This window comes from Typopeltis vanoorti, chromosome 20 (genome assembly GCF_054136105.1).
Source record: "Typopeltis vanoorti isolate ZY-2024b chromosome 20, IOZ_Tvanoo_1.0, whole genome shotgun sequence".
NCBI classification, from domain to species: domain Eukaryota; kingdom Metazoa; phylum Arthropoda; class Arachnida; order Uropygi; family Thelyphonidae; genus Typopeltis; species Typopeltis vanoorti.
The window spans coordinates 63,066,341-63,090,482 of NC_143568.1; the positions used below are offsets into that span (position 1 = coordinate 63,066,341).

The window sequence follows — 24,142 nt, forward strand, 5'->3', positions numbered from 1 at the left end:
TGTTATATGTGCAAATGAATGCAGCTGCTCTCGCAAAATAGATGACACATGAAAATTTCTTTAAAAATTAGAGGATTATATGTGTATCTGGTCTTCTGCAGTTCCTAATAATTGTCATTTTTTGGGGAGAATAGTTTTTAATTGAAATATGCACATTATTCATGTAATAATTATTTCTAAAAAATCGCTTCCTAAAACATTAAAATACCTACATATAAAACTCACCTTTGGAGTTTTCTTATCTCTGCCTTGCCATATTTTAGGAATGTGAATACAAGCCCACAGAAAATCAAGCACAGAAGTGGCATCATATCTGCAATGCAAAATGAAGTGTATAATTAGTATATTGGTATAGGCAATTCAACCTCATAATATTTATTCTTATGAAAATTTACACTTTGCTCATTTGAAGAGTAAAGCTATTTGGAAGGGACTTAACAGTTAATTCAAGATAATCTCAAATATAATACTTGAAGGTATTATATTTGAGCAATAGTGATCATGGAAAGGAAGTAGTCTATAGCATTTTCAATTAGATATGTGGCAAATTTCAAAATGAGAAACTAACTTAAATGTTGCAAAAGTCTCACAGAAAATTCCAGTAAGGAAGATGTAAAGAAATTTTTTTAAGAAAGGGTAGTAACAAAAAGCTTTTTTGGTGCTGGGTATCTAAAAGACAGGACATGATGCAGAACATCAAGAAATGTTTTGGGAAATGGACAAATCTAATAATAATGGTAGGTACAGGGTGAGAAAAATTAAAGTGTCCCTTTTTATGGCTTTGTGGAGTGCCATTCAGTGATCCAAATACTGCAAAACTTTGTAGGAATATATTCCATGTCATGTGGAAGTGATATATGATGGAAAAAAGAATGAGAGAGGGAGACCAAATGTACAACTCTTTTAGACCAAATGCATGGCATTTGTATATCACTCACTCAGCAGGTGCCAGGAAGGTTTAAAAAGCAGACACAGGATTTTTTTTTCTTCATTCTGGTTGTTAACAATAACCACAGTGATGGCACTAAGTGAAAGTCACCATTTATTTTTCAACAAGATAAAAATGGATACTATACTGAAGAGTAAAACATGCAAAAGGTTTAGTTTTAAAAAAGATTCAAGTTGATCAGTTTTCAGTGAGGATAATTTCGTTCCAAATGTACAAATATTATTGGATAAAAAATGAGTTTGAAATCAAGAAGCAAACCTTGAAGACCTAGTGGAAAATATGAAGAAAAGATTCAGCCAAGGGAAAAACTGCAGCTGTTTGCAAGGAAAGAAAAATCCCAAATTCATGGTGGACTTAAGAGGTTCAAGGTATCGCAAAAAGCAAAGATCACACAACAAAAATCCAATGACAACAGAGTGTTCTTGGAATATCTAAAGCAGTGCAGCTAACCAGCACCAATCAATCCAACGATGCTATCAAGTGTAGCAACGATGCAATCAAGACTAGACATCATAGGGGGAAAAAAAAAAAAAGTGTGCAATCAGTGCTTTGACATGAAATCACCCATTCCCAGCACCATCCAGCATTAGCCTCATTAGATCAACAGTGCATGACTCAATTGAGGTCAGAAAAAAAAAAAAAAAAAAATATATATATATATATATATATATATATATATATTATTGCTACGGGCAACTCCAGGGAGTCATTAGACTCATCGAGAGAGGCCCCAAATCATATTCATCACAACTATTCAACATTCATACAGTATCTATCATACCTCGCCTTAAACTCATTCACTGTCACAGCATCCACCATAGACTCTGGCAGCCCATTCCACTCATTCACCACTCTAAAAGTAAAGAACCCAGCTCTAACACCTTTACTAACCATACTTTTGCCCAGTTTCCATGGATGTCCCCTAGTCCTCCCACAACCAGCCCTGTTCTCAAAAATATCTTCTGAATTAATTTTATAGAAACCCTTCAGCAATTTGAATGTCTCAATCATATCTCCCCTCCTCCACCTATCAACCAATTTTTGCAACCCACAAATCCTCAACCTGTTCTCATAAGGTTCATTCCACAGACCTACTATCATTTTGGTCACTCGCCTCTGGATCCTCCCAACCTCCTCCCCATCAAGAAGAAACCTAGGTGACCAAATCTGGGCACAGTAGTAGAGATGGGGTCTTATCAAGGCTCGATACAGAGGAACAATAATCTGCTTGTCAACGTATTCTTCAGCAACCAAGTGATTTGATGAGTTGATTTGGCCACTTTTGCAATGTGCCCTCTAAACTTCAACTCCTTATCCACCAACACTCCTAAATCTCGTGCCTCATCAATTTCCTGGAGTACAGTTCCACCAATGTAGTAAACTGCTGCTAATCTTTTCACACCAAAATGTATAACCTTACATTTTGCCACATTAAATTGACATCCATTCTCCTTAGCCCAGACCTACAATCTATCCAAATCATCTTGCAAAATTTTGACATCATCTGCATTCACTATTGCCCTACCCAACTTTGCATCATCTGCAAACAAATGAACTGTTCCTCTCAGATCCTTTCCTATATCATTAATGAAAAAATTAAACAGCAGTGGTCCAAGAACAGATCCTTGTGGCACACCACTAGTCACAGGCCATCTTGTGGACTCTACTCCTGAATAAACCACTCTCTGATATCTCTCCGTCAACCACCCTCCTATCCATCTCACCAACCCTATATCCATCCCCATATGCTGCAATTTACTGATTAGAATTCCATGTGGTATCCTGTCAAAGGCCTTAGCAAGGTCCAGTAGAATCACTGTAAACCCATTACCCTTATCCAGTTCAGCCATCACTGTGTTATAATACGTGAGCAAGTTACTGAGGCATGACCTACCCTTCACAAAACCATGCTGTCCCCGATACAGTATCCCATTTTCACCTATCCAGTCCTGTATTCTTTTCTTGACTAATTTCTCCAAGACCTTGATAATGATTCCTGATATGCTAATCGGTCGGTAATTTACAACAGCAGTCTTGGAACCTCCTTTATGCAGTGGAACTATTTTCCCCTCTTTTTTCCCCACCCCCTCGGGACTAACCCAGACCCAAGACTCAAATTAAACAAAATGGTGAAGGGTACTGACAATTCTTTAGCCACTTCACGTACGACACGAGCTGGTATACCATCCAATCCCACAGATGTATTGACATTGAGGTTCTGTAATAGACTAGTTACCTCTACTTCATTCATCACAATTCCAGTATAAGCTGTTGGTTCTTCCATTCCTGCAATGTCACCACCTGGATGATATACTCTTGCAAAGTGCTCGCTCAGTAATTCCACTATATCGACTGATTCGGTTACCTCCCTACCCTCAGCATTTTTTAAGATCATTCTGCCATGAACATTTTTCCTTTTACTTGCAACATATTGAAAAAACTGTTTGGGATTCTCTTTAGCCTGTAAGGCCAATTTTCTTTTGTAATCTGCTTTTGCTTTTCTTACCACCCTTGTTACCATCCTGGCCTGAGCTTTATACTGTTCTGCACCTGATGGTCACCTTTCTCCTTAAATTCCCTCCACAATTGTTTCTTTTTTTTTTTTTTGCAGCTCAAGCTTAATAGTGTTATTCATCCATTTAACCCCTACTTGATTTATTATTCGGACTCTTGGTATACAGTCAACCATTGCCTCCTGCAAATACTTCTTAACCACCTCCCATGCACTATCAACATCCAGCCCTTGCAGTTTTACATGGCATGGCACTGAGCCAAGCACACACCTAAGCTTGTCAATACTTACCAGCCCGGTAATTCCACATGTACCCTGTCTTAATTGTAAATTCCACTCCTTTAGCCACCTCCCAAGTCATGGGATTTATTATTCGGACTCTTGGTACACAGTCAACCATTGCCTCCTGCAAGGTCACTCTCACCAATTGGTGGCAACATGGTCATGTTCGTTACAGCCACATTCTCAGTTGCAATTACTAGGTCAAGCACTCTCTGCCCCCTGGTATTTTCCACTACATGTTGTCGCAGATAGGTGTCCCTTAATAACCTCATAAAATCCAATTCCTTCCTCCCATGTGCCCTCTCCTCTTTCCAGTCAATGTTATCATAATTGAAATTACCCATAATAATTACCCTCCTTCCACTCATTTCTTCTATTTGCCTATGCATACTATCCCCACATTCTATTCCATTACCTGGTCTATAGAAGCATCCAATTGTATATTTTGTTCTGCTAGATTCTATCTCACACCAAACAGCCTCAAATGTGCTCTTTTCTCTATCCTGCAGTTCAACTTCTATACTCCTTGGCTGCAACTCATCAGCTATCATCAATAACACTCCTCCCCCTTTTTATTCTTGGTTGGCACATCCCATCTGGAAGTGCCAACCAAGGCCAAAAACTCTTCCTTCTTGTTTCTAAGACTCCTGGCATTAGTGTACATGAATTGCAGAAGCCCATTAGTCCCATCCCTACTTTGATGCCTTATACTAACTATCCCAGTCTGATTTGTTGTCCTTCGTACTCGCTCGGGCATATTATACTCATTCATACACTCAACTGCCTCCCTAAAGTCTGCATATCTACTCTCTCCCCATCTTAATAAATCTAGTTTCCCTGACTCTGTACATCCACTTCCACATCATTCATCAACACTTTTTCAAGCCTCCATACACCAACTCCATTCAAATGTAACCCATCCATCTTATATAAATCCTTTTGCCCATCGAACTCACTCCACACATCCACAAATTCCACACCACTCTCCATGCATAACCCACGCATAAAGTCATTGGTAATTATGGCCCTCCTTCTAAACACTTCACTGTCATACCGCTGTAAAATACTCACCATCCTAACTTTCTCACTCTTCTCTTTTGCTACCTCAAGTAATTCCCTCATATCCTCTATCATTTCCATTTTGTCGTCTTTCAAATCATTTGTTCCTGCCACGATTATCATCTCTTTCACCCTCTGTTTTTGCATTCGAATAGATTCGCTGACATCTTTTATGTTCGCACCCGGCTGGTACGATTTCGTCAAACTCTCAACTATCACACCTCTTAATAGCGAATCCCCATACAGCACTCGCTCCTTCATTTTATTGACATTTACGAACATTCTATTATTTTTCGTAACAGACTTTCGCCGTTTATTAGTCGATACGTTCAGCACACATTTTTCCATACACTCCAATTGCCTTTTTGCTCTGTGTATCGCTCTGCTCAATCGTGCGATTTCACTACTCGCATTTATCTCACCATTTTCATTATCAATCAAATCATCCATTCGTTCTGTATTTCTACCTTCATTTACACTTTCAATGACGCTCTCACACCTATCTGGCACTACCTCGCAATTCTCTATAACACTGCCATTTTCTACATTCTGACTATCGTTAAAGATATCACTCTCGCCACCCGAAACACGCTTGAGATCCTCATTCTCCTTACACTTTCTGCACATATTAACTCCACTATCAGCATCTAACCAGACTCCCACCGCTCTTCGCAAAGCATACATCTTACAGACAGCATATTGCATAAATTCGTTTACATCAAACTCTTAAAGAAACATGGCGACCTGGCTGCCATTTTTTTTTTTTTTTCAATCGGTGCCATATGTACACTATCTTATCTTAAAAATAATAATTAAAATAACACAGAAAACACACAAAAATTGCACAGACACACCAAGAAACAAAAAGCAAACAATACTATGTAAAATTCTAATAAAATTGCCAATGATAACACAAAATACTACTAATCTTTTCAGGAGCGCTCGACAAGCTGACGATCATATCAGTGTGACACCTAGCCTACGAATATATGCTCAACTTCCACACTGAGAGCGATGATATGCTGAAGGAAGACATCACCACCAAACTAATAAAAAAAATTCAGTTCTGATTGCAAAAAATCACCAGATGTCACTGCTTTGGACCTAAGAACAAAAGAAAGGACAGGATAAACTTGTGACTGGTGAAAGTAACCTGTGATACACCAGTGAGTACATCAGAACTAACAGTGACAGTGAACAACCTCAAAGTTAGTTCACCCCAATTGTGTATACAAGCCCAACCCTACCTTCAGCCAGTGTTGAACAAGGTTGACAACTTCACCACCAACTAGAAGATAAACAACAAAGTGATGATGAAACATTGATTATAAAAGAGGAATACTAGTATGGAAATTGTGTTCTATTAATAGTGAACTTGAACACCAAAATACAAGTACCTCATGGAGAACATGTATGACCCAATCAGTCAACAACAAACTCCACACAGACTTTTCTAGATCCACTTTACAAATATCCATAGTCTTATCTTAAGCCTTAACATTGCCTTCCACCTCCAGTCTGCAAAACCCCACTTGCTTTTCCTGACACAAACCTAAATTTCAGCCTCTTCAAGCACAAGCCATCCTAAATACACATTCTTTGATTTTTTTTTTTAACTCAAGAGTGGTGTTTGCACGTTTCTTCTGACATGCCATGCCAGAGAGCATTCAACTTAGAATCCTATAACTATGATCGTCTTTGGCTGAAAATCTCTCTGCCCCACTCTGTCAAATTTGTATCCTGTCTATATTGCTCTCCAGTGTCACCATCGACTCTGAACTCTTCAATGTCCTCTCCTTGAAAGTCGACATCCTTCATTCGAACTTTTTTTTCTAACAGTGAGGTTATCTTTATCTTCCTTGGCAATTTTCACATTCATGCTGAGACATTTGCCATCACAAACAACTCGATACAAAGTGTTCACATGCCCACCAGAGTACCAGATAACCTCATCTGGTAATTCAGACCACAATCTTGTTTATCGCTTCTCCCACTGAGCAACACCCATACAACAATCCAACCATCATCATTATAAGAATGCCAAGTGGAATGACATCAGAGATTTCTATGTCTCATTCCCTTGGCTGGATTATTACTTTTGGCCTTTCAACCCAAGCATATAAACTGAGCATATAGTGCATATGCTTGGATAAAGATTGCATGCTGAAGAGGCTGCATCCATACTATTCAATGCTAGCATTACAAGGCTACAGTCATGCGATGTCATTTTTTGGACTCCTCCTACAGCACCACTTTTAATAGGTGAGTCACATAAAGAGGCAATAATTTCATACACTGGCAATATTAACTGTCTTGCAAAAGATAGATTGCACAATTTTTTCAATAGCAGGTTAGCATCTGAGCAATACAAGTTAAAAAGTGGTCTTTAACTTGACTGGCTGTTTGCTCAACAATTAATCACGTTGCTTTTTTGGAGAAGTAGTTCATTACAGTATCCAGTTCATAGCTATGGAAAATTTCTGCCATTTGAGAACATGTATTTAAGGCCAAATAATGAATATCAAGTCTTTTTTTGCCCACTACAACTTGTGAATAATATTACTGTCTGGATATAAGCTCCATCTTTGAAAACTCAATTTTTTCATTCCACGTACAGGCAAGACAACATGCAATTTACACACAAAAAAATGCTGTTGTTGTAAGTGATGGGCAGTAGATGGTGTTGCTGGTAGTTGTACATAGTAGGAAAATTAAGTAGTAGGGGGAGATGGTTAGATGTGTGTGTAGGGTAGTGGAGTAGAATGTCCTCCCGTGATGAGTCCTTGGAGGTATCACATAATAATAATAATATTATGAATGAAAGTGGCAGTAAATCTAATATTAGAATGGGAGATATCAAACTCAGATCTTTGCTTTATGCAGATGATGTTGTACTCCTGAACAAATCCAGTGTAACTATCCAGGGTTCTCTAAATGAATTGAAAAACAGCTTCAACAAATTTGGCATGAAAATTAGCAATAAAGAAACCAAAACAATGCAAATAGGCAGAAAGAAATATAAAATTGATAAGAAATGAAAAAAAAAATTCTTAGCCCACCCATGGTACAGATGTACTAAAGGTTTACTAATAACTTTTCATGGGTGGGAACCACAATAAAAAAAAGTAAATAAATAAAAAATAAAGCACTTGATCAAAGGCTAGAGACCACAGATATGAGGATTCTGAGAAAAATAGGCAATGGCAGAATCATATTAAAAACGAAGATATTAGAAAGGAACTTGACATTGTTAGCTCTCAAGAATGTGTAAGTAGAGCTAAACTAAGGTGGTATATGGCCACTTAAAAATAGAATGGGTGAGGAAAGGTTAGCAAAACAGGTATTTGATGCTAAGATGGCAGGAAAGAGACCCAGAGGAAGACCAAAGTCTAGGTGGACTGATTCAGTCAGAAGTGCCTTGCTAGAACAAATTTCTAGATACAATAATACTGGAGTGTTGAATGCAAATTAGTGCAAGTAATGCATTAATTTGGAAGAAAACTTCCTATTAACAAGAGGAAAAAAATTTCCTATTGTTAATAGGAAATGAATAACGTAAACATAATCATGCAATGCTGTCATACTAGCCAGAGCACTACATCAATTTTCATATCAGAAAATTGACAATAACGAATGGAGAGCAACTTCCAACCAAAGAGCAAATAAAGAAAGGCAGATGATAAGATGATCTGCTTAACAATTAACTTCTCTAGAAATGAATGACCACAAAGTTTCTTCAAATCTTTCAATGACTTGTGTCCAAAAGTGGGTAGCCAAGAGATCGACTATGGAGTGAGAGTAGTTGAATCCATATGGTAATCACTTAATTAATGGTGGGTTGCAACTACTAAGAATCTAGTTGTTAACCTTTTCCCATTGTTTTTGAAAGAAGAAGTGAGATCTATGGGACAATACTTTAACGACTGACTTTTATCTCCCCCCCCCATTTGTGTGGAGGATGAGTTAAATACAGGTATTTGCTATAGTAATAGTTTATTACAGGAAATACTACTATAACAAACTAACTCACTGTAACACGATTGAAAAGTTCCAATCAAAGCTCCACAATGTTATGTGAAAAGAAATTCACTATAGCAAATTTATCCATTAAAGCAACACTTACTTTCATGCTGTTGACTAGGAGTCTGATGAACATGACAACTTGTACAGACTACATATTAAAACCTACACATGATAGGTTTTAATTTTAGAATACAAATTCTGATCACAGTTGGCACTAAGCTATTAAGACTCTTCTAGTGAGTTTCTGTCAACAGATCAGAGGTAAAATGCAGCAAGTTTTTCTTGGTATAGGAGGTGATTTGTCTTAGTCATCTATACAATTGGAAGAAAAGGGTTTCACTTGGAGGTCTGCTTTATGTTTGAAGGCAAGAGAGGTGGAAGCAGCACAGAATACAAATGGGACCAAATTGACTTGGGGAGGCACAAGTTTGCTGAAATGGAATATGTACAGGAGGTAAATTTTCTGCATCTAGCTGTTTCAAAGGCAGATTTAGATTTGTTGGTTTATTACAGATGTTGCAGGTTGCATGTAAGCTGAATTTTTATCTTGAACTGTAACACACTTGTTAGTGAAACAAGGCTTACACATGGTGGTGGTGGTGGGGAGTTTGTGCAGTATTTACACAAGGAAAATTCTAAAGGAAAGAAGTAGAGGAAAATTTTTTTTTTTTTTTTTTTGAGTCACAAGTGAGGGCAAGCAACAGAAAGAAAAATTAAAAACTGGTTCTTCTTGGAGACCTAAAGAGCAAATGGTAACAAATTTTATCTACCTCCCACTCATTAAAAATTGTAAAACCACCTTACAGTATACATGGGTGAGCTAAGAATTTTATATACATATTTTTTATTAATTTATATAATTCTTTTTTTTTTTTTTGCATTTTTATTTATCTTTAACATAATACAGAAGCCTGCTCTAGTAGGGGAGTGGTTTCACAACATGCATTGAAATTTGTCCCCCACTTACTCAATTTCTGTTCAGAATGTTGACTAGATGACTTCTAAACCCTATTAGAATGTAAGGATGTGCATAAACTAATATGAAGGAATGCATAAAAAACAAGAAAAGATGTGCAAGTTATTAGTTTAAAAAAAATATTATTATATTTTAAAAATAAGCATTGATCCCACAGGAGAGGTTGCAAATACCATAGCACATTGGCATGCTGTGTGTGGATATGAAGTAGTAGGAAGAACACAAAATCTATTGGCATGTTTCTTGAATAGCTAGAGATTATGCTATTGGGGTAAATACAGCATGAATAAGACTGATCCAAAGAATGGAGGTAGATGAAATGAAACAAGACGCTGAAAGGTTGGTTCAGGTCTAAAGTTGAGCAGTGAACTACCAGCTGCAATCTTTAAGGGAAAGTGACAGAATAATGAAGCTAGTTCAGCTGAGCAGTGCACATGAAAATAAGATGTAGTTTTTATCCAAAATTCATAAATCAAATCATTCTCTCCATCCTACAGTGGATGCTACTGACTGACTTCCCTCCTTTAAACTAGTTCAACCATTAGATCTTTAACTATCCTTACTGGCTATACTTCATCTTCTTTACTTCAAAATGTTTTCCCCTGGCATTAATGATCATTTCAATTTTATTGCTCATGCAAGTTATTTCACTTGCTCATGCCAAGTGAAATAGTAAAAAAAATATTGTTTTCAGTAAATAGCAAAAAAATTGCTATTTACTGAAAAATATGCTATACTGATGCACAACAGATATCATATAAATAGTCAGCTCTACTAAATTAGTATGACCTCTAGACATATAGCTTATATATTAAAAAATGAAGACACCAGAACCTCCTCCTTCAAATTACTCCAATATTTTGAAGTTTTTTACATGACCCCAAAAGATACTGTTCCTTTTCAGAAATGTTCTGGTGTGTCTAAGATCTCCTGCAGTAAAGATTACAAAGGTCAGCTAGAAGTTCTGAAATCGAGGAGAATGAACACTTCAGTGACATCACTCTTAAATTGCAAGGATAAACATGCCTTGCTGCCAATAACTTTATAGAATGCCATATGGGCTGTCATTAGCTTTGATGCTTTATCTTGGCAATAACTTCTTATCATATATTTTCAACAAATCAAGCAAGGTTATATGGTGACATGGCACTGTAAACACAAACTAGGACCATGTCTTACACAATTTCATCTTGCAATTACACTTAGACATTCCTCATTCATTCATCAGATATTTTCTATGCCAGCAGTAATATGAAAGTGATGTGTGACAACAAATTACAAACAGAAAATATGCTAGATAGCTCAGGTGTTTAACTGTACTATCATTTCTGGATTGTGTTTTAAAAAATACATGCAACTTTTTTAAGAACTACACTCAGAAAAATGGCAGTATTTTTCAGGAGGTACTGAAAAACTGAGCCATGCACTACTAATAAACTCACTGCTTATTGTTTTTGGTACACATATTAGTTTAGTGTGCACTGATGTAAGAGAAAAATTAGTGAAGCAAACAGATGGCATCAGTGGTAGAATTATTAAAAATCAAGCTATTGGAAGGAACCTGACATTGTTAGTATTCTCAGATAACATGGCCACTTAAACAGAATGAGAAAGGAAAGGTTAGCAAAACAGGTGCTTGATGCCTGGATGGTGGGAAAAAGACCTAGGGGAAGACCAAAATCTAGGCTGACTGAGGCAGTCAGAAGCACCCTAGAAGACTGAAATAAGAATCTGATAAAACTGGAGTTCAGAATAATTTGGAGGAAAACTGTTGTTAGGAAGTCAGTGTAAGATTTTCATGTTGCACTATCATAGTATCCTGTAGATCTCTTGAGGGCACACATCATGAATTTGACGATGCATTTTTCAACATGTCACAGTATGCACTACTTTATGCGAATGTATGTTACTTCAAATATTTTTTTAAAATGGATTATGTCCTATTTTGATTATATACCATTTGTAAATATAATTTGATATACCGTATATGTCGGCATATAAGACGACTCTCAAATACTACAGAAAACCCTTTGAAATCATGGGTCGTCTTATATGACGAATATAAAAATGGAAGCTCAATTTCTTGGATGAACATTTAGGTAGTTACAATACATCATTATATAAGAAAATAGGCAGTGTTTATAAACAAATCAGATTAATTTTTTGTTCGAATCCAGTGAATTGATTTTGTTTTCATCATCATCAGTGTCCCACAACAGATCATCTTCCGTAAAATAAATTCAGGAATAAAGTAAAAGTAGAGACTGTAATACCACACTTTTTAAATGATTTTATTACAGTCTCTACTTTTACTTTATTCCATTCTTTAATCACAAAATTGCACAATATATCAAGTGATGCAGCATGCATAGATCTACCGTTTGTAAATGATTTTTCACCAGTCAACATCCAATTATTCCACTCTTCTCGCATGTGATCTTTAAATGGTTTGTTCAAGCAGACGTCTAGTGGTTGCAATATAGAAGTTAAACCACCTGATATAACAACAATTTTTGTGTTATTTTTTTCTAGAAGACTTTTAGTATTCTCAGTTAAATGACTATGAAACATATCCCATACTAATAAACTGCGTTTCTTCATTATACCGCCTGGTCAAGTGTTCCACACATTATTTATCCATAATTTCACACCAGTTTCATCCATCCATCCTTTTTCATGAAAATCTACAACACCCAAAGGAAATTTTATCTTAGGTTTAGTTTTACGCTTGAAGATGATCACTGGTTTTAACTTGGTTCCATCAGCCAAACATGACAACACAACCGTAAACTTTGTTTTTTCATGACCTGTACTTCGAACTAGCACACTCTTACTACCTTTAGACTCCACTGTTTTATTGCTTATCATATCAAAGCTTGTAGAAGTTTCATCCATATTTCCATTATTTGACAATAGAAATTTATGGAAAATTTGAAAGTGGCACCATCCAATTTTCAAATGGTGTCACTTTTTCAAAAGTTTACAGTAACTGTCTCTGTGAGTCTTCAGAGCTTTCTCATTTGTTTTTCTCTAGTTAAAGCATCCTGAAGATGTTGCTGGACATTAAGCAATGAAACATTTCATTGCTTAATAAAGTATAATTTTATACTGGTGTAATGCTGTTATTTCGCTTATTTCATGGGTGGGATTTAGCATAAAACAGATTACTCCTGGATATGAATGGTAAAAGTAAATTTATGAACAAGAAATTCATGCAATTTTGAAACTGATCTGGCTCAAATTTCGGCTAAAGTGACTATGGACATGAAGTTGTCATATTGTGTCTATTAGTAGCAAGTGTTGATCTGACCAGTTTGCATATTTTTGGGAAGTTTTTACCTAATTTTCCATGAGGGAGAAGCCTGCCACCTACCTACTGGCTAACTCACCTTCAGGTGAAAAAAGCTCTTACAAGGTTCCTTACATGAGAAGATTCAAACCCAGGTCTTTCCAAAATGAAGGACAAAAGCTGCAACATCTTCATGACTACAGTATGCAGGCAGTGAATAAATTTTGTACACCTAAACTCTTTTTATACCTGAATATGATAATATATATATATATATATAAACTTATTTTTAATAAAATTGGAAATAAAAAACTGTGATAGAAAAAACTAAAACTATTTTCTTAATCAGCATTGAAAAATTTGTAATGGGGAAAAAAGTGTGTAATTTTGATTATTTTTTTGAAGGATTAGCAAAACATTCAATAAACTTTTACAACTCATCCTATTTTGATTCCAATACTGAATCTTACTTACATGTTATTATTTCCTGTACATGGCTGCAGCAAAAAATCAATACAGTAATGTAATGTTTCCCAGCCAGCTTGGTGAGTCAGTAAAGCTAGAAGGTATGGACGAAAAGGTACAAAAATGTTATTCTCTTGACTTCCAGAACCATACCGCTGTTTGGAGAAAAGAAGCTGTCGTTGGGATTCCGGACATAATGCTATGAGATCAGGTTCACACTGTTCCAGCCAATCAACAAGTAAACAAAACTTAGAAGATTCTAGAGGCTTTTTCCTAAAAGTAGGAAAAAAGAAATACTGTATATGTCAACACCATGTACAACTTATTTATTATTTTAACAACAGTTCCCAAGGTCGAAAGCCCTGTAGCACACATTTAGTACCACTACCAAGCCATAGCCTGACCACCCCCATCAAATCACTTCATTCTCCAACAAGCAGGGTTAGTCTCACACCTAGACAAAAATCATCTTACCTAGAGACATTAACAAACATCATGCAACAATGGGATTCCAACCCACATTAGTAAACTTAATGGCTAACCAAATGGCTTAAGTTAACCAAATGGCTGAGAGTCTATAATCCTACACTAGGAGTGACTTCAGTTCTTGCTTTGTTTCAGTTACATTCTGAATGTCAACCACATACTCAAGATTAGGACGGTTGGAAATCCATCCAATTATCAGTTATGTATCAAATGTTATCAACTGTAATTATGTTTTGGTTGAGTGATACTATGTTTGGTCTCTAGAAAAAGATTCCTGGGTTACATAACACTTATCACAGATATGGAACTAACATACTAAAGTTATACATTTGGAGGGACTGTCATAAAATAAAAATAAAAAACGTGTGTAAATTTATACTTGGATGTAATCAATATTTTTAAAAACTAAAATTAAACAAAGTTTCTATTAAAATGTTCCTGCTCATTTGATATATTACGATATACCTACAGCTTTGATACATGGCTCAATTTTTTAGAATTATTCTAGGGTTAACTTTAGATTTCAAAGGTCTACTAACCCTTTCCTAAAAATAAGGCTTGACATAAATGACTAATAATGAAACATGAGTCTAAGAATAAAGATCTGCTAACCCTTTCCTAAAAATAAGGTTTGACATAAATGACTAATAACGAAACATGAGTCTAAGAATACTGCTTTTAAGATACAGCATCAACAGCAGTCAAACTCCATAAAGTAACCCCTCTGAATATCCTAAGAGTCAGAAATGGTCTTTGGAGGAGAACATTTCAGACTCTCTTAACTTAGGGATCAAGGATAATATAAAGACCTTACTTCTTCAAATACTTTCTTTTAGTATTGCACAGTGATCAGCATTAATTTTAGAAATTATGGACTTTACAACCGTGTTATAAATAACTCTTTTAATTTCTCGACATTTCGATCTTCACATTAAGATCATCATCTGGAGCATATACAAATATACAGGACAAGCTGAGTTACATTACATACAGTAAGCTAGAGAAACAATGATTAGATCACAGGTTATTATACTGGCATGACCTCTAGTGAAAAAAAACAAAAAAACAAATTAATTAATTATTTAGAAACTACATCAAGCTAAATTCTATTTATGATAACATGAGCAAACATTCTTTCTTATAGATAGTTTTCTTTCAGTAACAATGATGTCCTATTTTTAGCATTACAATTGTTATTTTTGATTTAGGATCCTGGATTGTCTACAGTGTTGTTTATAGTTACTCTTAAAGAGGAAGGTTCCGTGGGTCGAATATGTGCCTTCCATATGTTTGGGAATTTTAGACCATCATTATTGTTCAGATTGAGGTGGTTGATAATAATCTCACAGGCTTCCTTAAATTTGCATTCATACCATGTTTTGGTGTGATGTAAACAACTGGTGCTTTTCCAGTCAATTCTATGTAAGGTGTTCAAGGGCATAATCAGAAAGGCAAGCTTAATGTGTCATTTATGTTCTTTTTGTCTGATAGAAATTGTGCATCCTATTTCCCCTATATATGGTATGTTACAGGTGCAATAAATACGGTACACTCCAGGGTGGGCCAGTGGGTCTTTGGATGAGTTGAGTAAGCTTTTTAATTTTGCAGGAGGTTTAAAGGTGGCTTTGAGGTTGTATTTTTGTAGTATTCTGTTTATTTTATCTGATGTCCCTTTAATGTAAGGAATGGTTATAGTTTTATTGTAGTCGGGTTTATCTTTGTTTTTTTTATTGAGGTCTGGTAGAGAATTTTGTTAATAGTGTTTTGTCTGTAACCATTTTTTAGAAAAAGTATTTGCTGATAACTTTAAATTCGTCTTTCAGTGCATGTTCATTGAAGCAGATCTTCAAAGCCCTGAATTTAGAGTATTAATGACGCCTAGTTTTTGTGTTGGTAGGAGTTTATGTGTATATATTAGCCAGTATGTGTTGGTTTCCGGTAAACACTGAAGGAAAGATTGCCAAAGGGAAGACGTGTGACAGGTGTATCTAGAAACAGAAGTGTGTTCTGTTTTTCAATCTCAATTGTGAACTGTTTGTGTTGTTTGTTTAGGTGGCTAAGGAATGTGGCTAGTGTCTAGTGGCCATGGGACCAGATCACGAAAACATCTTCAACGTATCTAAGCCAGACTTTACGTTTTAAAGGAGAGGAATCTAAAGCATGTTGCTCAAAATGTTCCATATAAAAGTTAGCAATAGGGGGGATAATGGTGAGCCTATGGCTGTGCCTTCTTTTTGTAGGTAGAAAGCGTTTTGCCATACAAAATAACCAGAACGTAATACGTGCGCAAAGAGCCCCGTGATATCTGGAGGGAATTTGTTCTGTAAAAGGATTGTGTCATTGATTGGGACATTCGTAAAGAGGGCAGAGACATCAAAACTGACTAATAAATCATCCTTTTCTAATAATGTCTTTGATTATGTTTATGAAGTGTTGTGTTTCTGATATAGGAGGAATGAACTACCAACTCCTTGAGTATTGCCACTAATTTCTTGGTCAGGTGAAAATTTGGGCTATCTATCCCTTCGACTATCGGCTGGAGTGGTGTGTTTTGTTTGTGTTTTTTCGGTAGCCCGTAAATTCTCGAGGAACGAGCGTAGTGCGGAAGCAGTTTTTTGATCGTATCTTTGGGCCATGTAGTAATTGATTTAAGTAGTTTATCTGTTTTCTTTTTTATTCTATTGGTTGGGTCACAGTTAATGAGTTTGTATGTATTGTCCGAGACTAGCAGATTCATTTTTTCTAAATAATTGGTTCGGTTTAGAATAACGGTGGCACTTCCTTTATCGGCTCTAGTTATTACGATGTCCAGATTTGATTTTAATGATTTCAACGCTGGTAATTCGTGTTTTGTAAAGTTGCTTATTATTGTTTTGTTATGATTTATATTTAAAATGTTGGCAGTTTCTAAACTTATTTTGTCTGCTATGTTATTTGGGATGAATCTTAAGCCTCTTTTAATATTACAAATAAAATCCAGTTTGTTTATCGAACTTGGAGCTACCGCAAAATTTATACCTTTGTTAAGTAGCGAGTTCATCTTTGTTAAAGGTATGGTTGGATAGGTTAACTACTTTACTGTTACCTGCAGACGATTGGTGGCTCCTGTTGTTTCTTGCTTCTGGTAGGTTGTTACCGTTCAATGTGGAGGAATTTGAATATGCCGTTGGTTTTGACGATCTTTTAGTCTATGAAATTTGGAAATGAGAGTTTCTTTCTTCGTTGAAGGATATCGTTCGCCATGTTGCCTTTAATCTTTTTGAGGATCATCCAAATATCTGAGTTCAAGTAACTTGAAAGTTCAGATTTACATTTTGTACCTGGTTGTCAGTAACAGCTAAGTTCTTTCTAGTAGCCTGGTTCTGTTTTCTGAGTGGAGCTTCGTCTATGTGGTGGTATATTCGTTGCATCTTTGCTGAGTAAACTTTCTCTTTAGTTTGATGCAATCCGGAATGATATTGATGTAACTACACTGTTTTAAAAAAGCCATTCGATTGATCAAACCAAAAACATGAATCTTCAGCTTACCATATTGATTGCATCGCTTGTGGGTCGAATTTCCATGAATTATCATAATCCATTCTTTTAGTGTGACACGGTGATCAGCATTCATTTCAGAAATTATGGACTTTACAACAGTGTTATAAATAACTCTTTCAATTTCCTGACGTTTCGATCTTCATATTAAGATCATCATCTGAAGCATATACAAATATACAGGACAAGCTGAGTTACATTACACACAGTCTTCTTCTTCTTCTGCAGCTTCTCCCACTTAAGTGGGGTCACTGTTTGTAATGAGTCTCTTCTACACCTTCCTGTCTTGGGCTGTCACCACATCCAAGTCCTCTTCTACCAGTTCCCTCCATCTCTTCTTTGGTCGCCCATGCTTCCGCCTTCCTTGCACATCCATCTGCATGAATGACCCTTCTTCCCACATATTCGTCCTCCCTCCTCATCACATGACCAAACCATCTCAACCTTGCCTCCTGTATTTTTGCTCCTAAGTTCGTAACTTTCACTGTTCCCCTGACATAGTCATTTCTCAGACGATCCTCTCTGGTCACACTACACATTCACCTAAGCATTCTCATCTCTGCTACTTCCATCCTGCTGATGTTATTTTTCCTCAGGGCTACAGTTTCTATAGCATATGTCATAGCTGGCCTCACTACTGTCCTATAAATTTTGCCTTTCAGATTGATCGGCACCCTCTTATCGCATAACACTCCAGCCATCTCCCTCCAGTTCCTCCAACCCGCTTGTATCCTGCATCCCACTTCCTTCTCAGCTCCTCCATCTTCTTCCACTGTTGAACCTAAGTATCTAAAGTCTCTCACGTTCCTGATGACATTTCCTTCCAGCACCAGATTTGTCTCCTGGCCGCCGCCGACTGCGCAACACATATACTCTGTCTTACTTCTGCTCAGTCTCATACCTCTCTCTTCCAGTACTTTTCTCCATCTTTCCAGTTTAGTTCCCGCTTCTTCTCTCGAATCTACACACAACAAGATGTCATCAGCATACAACATTGTCCAAGGCGCATCTTCTCTCACCTTCTCTGTTACCACCTCCATCACAATATTAAACAGAAACGGACTTAATGCTGACCCTTGATGCAAGCCAACTGTTACTTGAAAACTTTCTGTCTGTCCCAAACAGGTCCGAACACTTGTCTTCACATTTCTGTACATTTCCCGCACCAACCTGACATTTCTCCGGCACCTTCTTCTCCCTCAGACACCTCCAGACTTCTTGCCTTGGCACTCTATCGTATGCTTTCTCCAGATCAATAAATACCAGATGTAGCTCCCTTTGTTTCTCTCGATATTTTTCCATCATCTGCCGTAACCCAAAGATAGCATCTGTTGTTGATCTACCAGGCATGAATCCAAATTGTTCCTTTGCAATCTCCACCTCCTTCCTCAATCTACCATCAAGAACCCTTTCTAGGATCTTCATTGTATGGGACATCAACTTTATTCCTCTGTAATTTTTACAGTCTTGTGCATCCCCTTTACCCTTGTAGATGGGGACAAGAGTACTCTCCCTCCATTCCTCGGGTATATTTTCCTGTTGGCAAACTTTCATGAACAGGTCCCACAGCAGGTCAATTCTCTCTTCCCCCAGTGCCTTCCATGCCTCCACTGGAATTCTGTCGGGCCCACCGATTTTCCATTCCTCATCCTCTTCATGGCCTCCATCACTTCCACTCTACTGATGTTCTGCACCATCCCCTCAGAAGGCTGCCCATCTCCTCTGAGAGTCCTTGCATTTTCCTCATTCAAAAGTCCCTCAAAGTATATTTTCCATCTGTTTCTTATGTCCACATCCCTCCATAATACTCTTCCTTCAGTATCTTTGATCTGCTTCACATGTAAGATGTCCTTTGCTGCTTTATTTCTACATTTCGCTAGTTGGTAAATTTTTCTCTGTCCTTCCTTTGTTTCTAATTGATCATACAGATCTTGATATGCCATGGCCTTCGCCTGTGCCACAACTCTCTTGGCTTCTTGCTTTCTCTCTTTGTACACCTCTCTGTCCTCTTCCACTCTTGACTCATCCCACTTCTGCTTTGCCTTCCTCTTAGCTGTCACTGCCACTTGTACATCATTATTCCACCACCAACCCTCCTTCTGCTCTCTAAACTTTCCAGATGTCTCACCAAGCACCTCGATTGCACAGCTCAGGATTACTTTTGAATAATGTTTCCACCAATCCTGTACACTTTCCAGTCCATCCGAAATCCTCTCTAACACCCTCTCCCTAAAACGATTCCTCACACTCTCCTCTTTTAAGTGAAACCACTTAATTGTCTTCATCCCACAGCATCCAGAAGTTCTTATCTTCGATCTTATTTTAAGGTCTGCGCACAGCAGTCGGTGTTGTTGTACTACTTGATCTGTTGGAATTACTTTACAATTTGTCACAACCTTAAGATGTTTTCTTCTAGTCAAAATGTAGTCAATTTGTGAACTGTTGTTACCACTCCTAAATGTTATCAAATGTTCTTCCCTCTTGTAGAAAAACGAGTTCACAATTGCCAGATCAAACGCTACTGCAAAGTCCACAACCCTCTCTCCTTCCTGGTTCATCATTCCCACTCCGTGGCCACCATGCATCCTTTCACAGTCTCTATTCTGTCTTCCTATATGTCCGTTCAAGTCTCCTCTGACAATCACCATCTCATTTTCTTCCAATTCCCTCATTTCTTCATCTAACACGTTCCAGAACTCATCTTTTTCCTCTACTGTACAACCAACTTGCGGGGCATATACACATAATACGACCACCCGCTCTTCTCCAAGATCCAATTTCATTCGCATGATCCTGTCATTCCTTCTACCTACGTCCAGTACTTCACCCTTCATTCTGTCACACACCACAATTCCTACACCATTTCTTCCCTCGTTATTCGCTCCAGAGCAGAACAATTTATATCCATCTCCCAGTTCCTTTGCCTGTCCCCCCTTCCACCTTGTCTCCTGCACACATAAAATGTCCAACTTCCTCTTCCTCATCATGTCTGCCACCTCTCTTCCCCTTCCAGTCATGCTTCCAACATTCAGTGTTCCCACTCGCAACATCCTCTCCACCTTCTGTATAACCCTTTCAGATGTTTGTAACTTTCTCAATCATATCACCCCTCTTCCTCCTGTTTGCTAATGTCTGCAGCCAACAAATATTCAATCTGTCTTCATGATTGTATTCCACAATCCTGATATCATTTTTGACACTCTCCTTTGCACTCTCTCCACTGTATCAGAATCACCATGGAAACCAGGAGACAAGACCTGCACACAATAGTCCAAGTGAGGTCTTATCTGCTAAAACTCCACTGGAGTTTTAGCAGATAAGATCAGTTTGATAAGACCCTAGCTTGATCAGTTTCTTCTAGTACAATCCCACCAATATAATATGGCATTGGATATCTAATTACACCAAAATGAACATTGACAATGAACTGATAGCCATTTTCATATGTCCACAATTTCAGCCTATTCAAATCATTCTCCAAGTAGAGCATATCAACAGCTCTCCTGATTACCCTACCTATATTTCATCATCAGCAATAGCTGTATGTCACATGTCAAATTCTTCCCAATGTACAGATTGAATAACAGTGAACCAAAGTTTGCTCCTTGAAGCACATCATTGGTTACCTTGAATCTTGGAGATCACATCTCCCATGCATGACTTTTTGATATTTGTCACTCAGCCATCCTCTTCTCCATGCCAATATTCCATAATCCAATCCCATATTCTCCAATTTATGTCTTCCATGCTGTACTCTGTCAAAAGCCTTAGCAAAATCCAAAAGTATCATAATGTATCCATTCCCTTTGTCTAACTCGGTGGGTAACACTATTATAGAATGTGAGCAAGTTGCTAAAACATGACCATCCCTTAGTAAGCCCATGCTGTTCATCACAAAGTAGAGATTCTCTGTCAAGTAATTTCTGAATATAAGCCCTAGCCAATGCTTCCAAATCTTCATCCCCACTCCTAAGACACTGATTGGGCGACGATAGTTGGATACATTGGTCTTTGCACCACCCTTGTGCAATAGGATTACCATACATTCTTTCCACACTCGAGGAATCTTCCCTGTTCTGACACTCAAATTGTATAGCCTGGACAAAGGAATAGCCAGTTCAGCTGAACACTCTTTTAGCATCTCTGCTGATATTCCATCAGTTCCTATTGATGAATTCTTATTCAGTTTGTGCAACAGCTCTAATAGCTCCTCTTTATACACCTGAGTTTCTTCATCCAGTGATGAGGTAGCAGTGATCTCAATGTTGCATACACCAGGGTGATGGGTTTAAGCAAAATGGCTGCTCATTAGTTAAAACAATCACTTCTGCATCAGTCACCCACATACCATCTGCATTCAGTAAAGTTATTCTTTCAAATTCATTCTTTCTTTTAATTGCAGAATCAGTTTCTTTTCATACAACACTCATGACTCTTCTGGCCAGCTGCTTATAATTGTTATAATTCACATCATCCATTATGCACTAACTTACCCGATTCCGTGCTTTGTTGTTTTCCATTTTGCTGCTGCTGCTGCACTTTTTTATTCTTCTGTGCAAAGCTGAGAAGAGTTATCAGTAATATTGCAGATGTGGTAGCCCTGCAAGAGGATTTGAATAAGCTAGATAGATGGGCAAATGAATGGGGGTATCGGTTTAATGCAGCAAAATGTAAGGTCTTCAGGTTTGGGACACATTGATGGGATGCCGCATACCCTAGTGGAAGAAGTAGGGGAGACAAGAGATCTGGGATTGATGATTGATAGAAACCTGAAATTTAGGGGACATATTGCAAAGGTGGTGAAGGTAACACAGAGGATTGCTGCAATAATGAGAAGGACACTGACCTGCAGAGATACAAGAGCTATCATTTTGTTGTATAAGACTCTCTGATCAGACCACACTTAGACTACTGTTCTCAGATTTGGTCCCCAGGATTTGAAGGGGATAAATTAACTACAGAAAGGGTGCAAAGGCAGATAACAAAGATGGTTTCAGGGCTGTACAATGTTAGTTATGAGGACTGGCTGAGGGAATGTGGACTGCAGAGTTTGGTGGATAGAAGGAGAGGTGATATGATTGAAACTTTTAAACTGTTGAGAGGTGGTTACAGGGTTGACATTGGGGAGTTCTTTCACTTGGTTGAATAGTGGGAAGGAGTGATGACAAGGGGCCATCCCTGGAAGTTACAAAAGGAAACTGTGAGCAAGATTGTGAGGAGTGGTTTCTTTGCATGGAGGGTGGTTGAACCATGGAATGCATTGCCTGATAGAGTGGAGAGAGCGAGAACGATCAATGAATTTAAGGAGTGGTATGATAGACTTTATGTTTCCTAGGAGGGACCTCCTACGATAAGTCTTGATAGACTTTGTTTTTTTTAGGAAGGACCTCCCGTGATGAGTCTTTTGACTCCATGGAGGCCTGAATAATAATAATAAACAGCGCTTGACTTTCTGTAATTTCCTTATTATATGTCTAATATAATAAGGAATAATGTAACCTCTGAAATTGCTAGATTTCAGAGGTTACATTATTTTCAACATTGTCTTTAGTGGAGAAAACCTTTACCTTGACTTCACTGTTCTTGTTAGCATTATGTTTTGTCTGCGTTTTTGGTGCCATTTTACAGCTGTATTTAATGTTACAATATTACAATAAAAATATTATAAAAACACTAAATACTGTAAAAACAAAAATTTACTCTAATATACTATAAAACACTAATTTTCTAGGGAATAAACATTTAATAAAACAGATAAAAGTCACCAATTTTACACGAGTACTAAATTACACCTTGAAAATCAAGTATGTCAATTAAAAGGAATGAAGAACTGAACTACTTCAGACAGAACCTTGTACTTAATGGTTCTGAACTCAAGATGATCAGAAAAATTCTTAATACATTTGCTGCAACTCCTTTACCTAAAATTTCAAGGATGCAAACACGTTGCCGTACATGAAGAATGTTATAGACAAATTGGCTGTGTTGCTCAGCGAGTAAAATGTAAAAGTGGCTTTTTTTACCTTTGCAAGAAATATCAAGATTCCTACATCCGCCAAAACCTACACATCATCCCATGAAAAAACCCGGTGTCTATAAGATTCATTGCTCTTGTGGCATTTCTTATGTAGGCCAGACAGGAAGGTCAAGAGATCAGCATGTCTGAACACATAAAATATGTTGAAAAAAGAAGAGAATATAAATCAGGCCTGGCATTCCACACTACTGGCCATAAAGTACTTTGGAAACAAACAAAAGTGTCATTGGCAGATGTAGGAATCTTGATATTTCTTGTAAAGGTAAAAAAAGCCACTTTTGCATTTTACTCGCTGAGCAACACAGCCAATTTGTCTATGACATTCTTCATGTAAGGCAACGTGTTTGCATCCTTGAAATTTTAGGTAAAGGAGTTGCAGCAAATGTATTAAGAATTTTTCTGATCATCTTGAGTTCAGAACCATTAAGTACAAGGTTCTGTCTGAAGTAGTTCAGTTCTTCATTCCTTTTAATTGACATACTTGATTTTCAAGGTGTAATTTAGTACTCGTGTAAAATTGGTGACTT

General features: G+C 37.3%; 1 protein-coding gene across 4 annotated transcripts in view; it reads right to left on the reverse strand.

Moving 5' to 3' along the window:
• The window catches only part of IntS1 (integrator complex subunit 1), a 664,867-nt gene that overhangs the window by 166,313 nt on the left and 474,412 nt on the right, over nt 1-24,142 (reverse strand). For all 4 annotated transcript variants that reach the window (XM_090410538.1, XM_090410537.1, XM_090410536.1 and 1 more), the window contains exons 37-38: nt 13,565-13,828; nt 226-313 (exon numbers count right to left, since the gene is read on the reverse strand). In XM_090410538.1, coding sequence (XP_090266664.1) covers nt 226-313; nt 13,565-13,828 — 352 coding nt within the window. The remainder of the gene's footprint in view (nt 1-225; nt 314-13,564; nt 13,829-24,142) is intronic.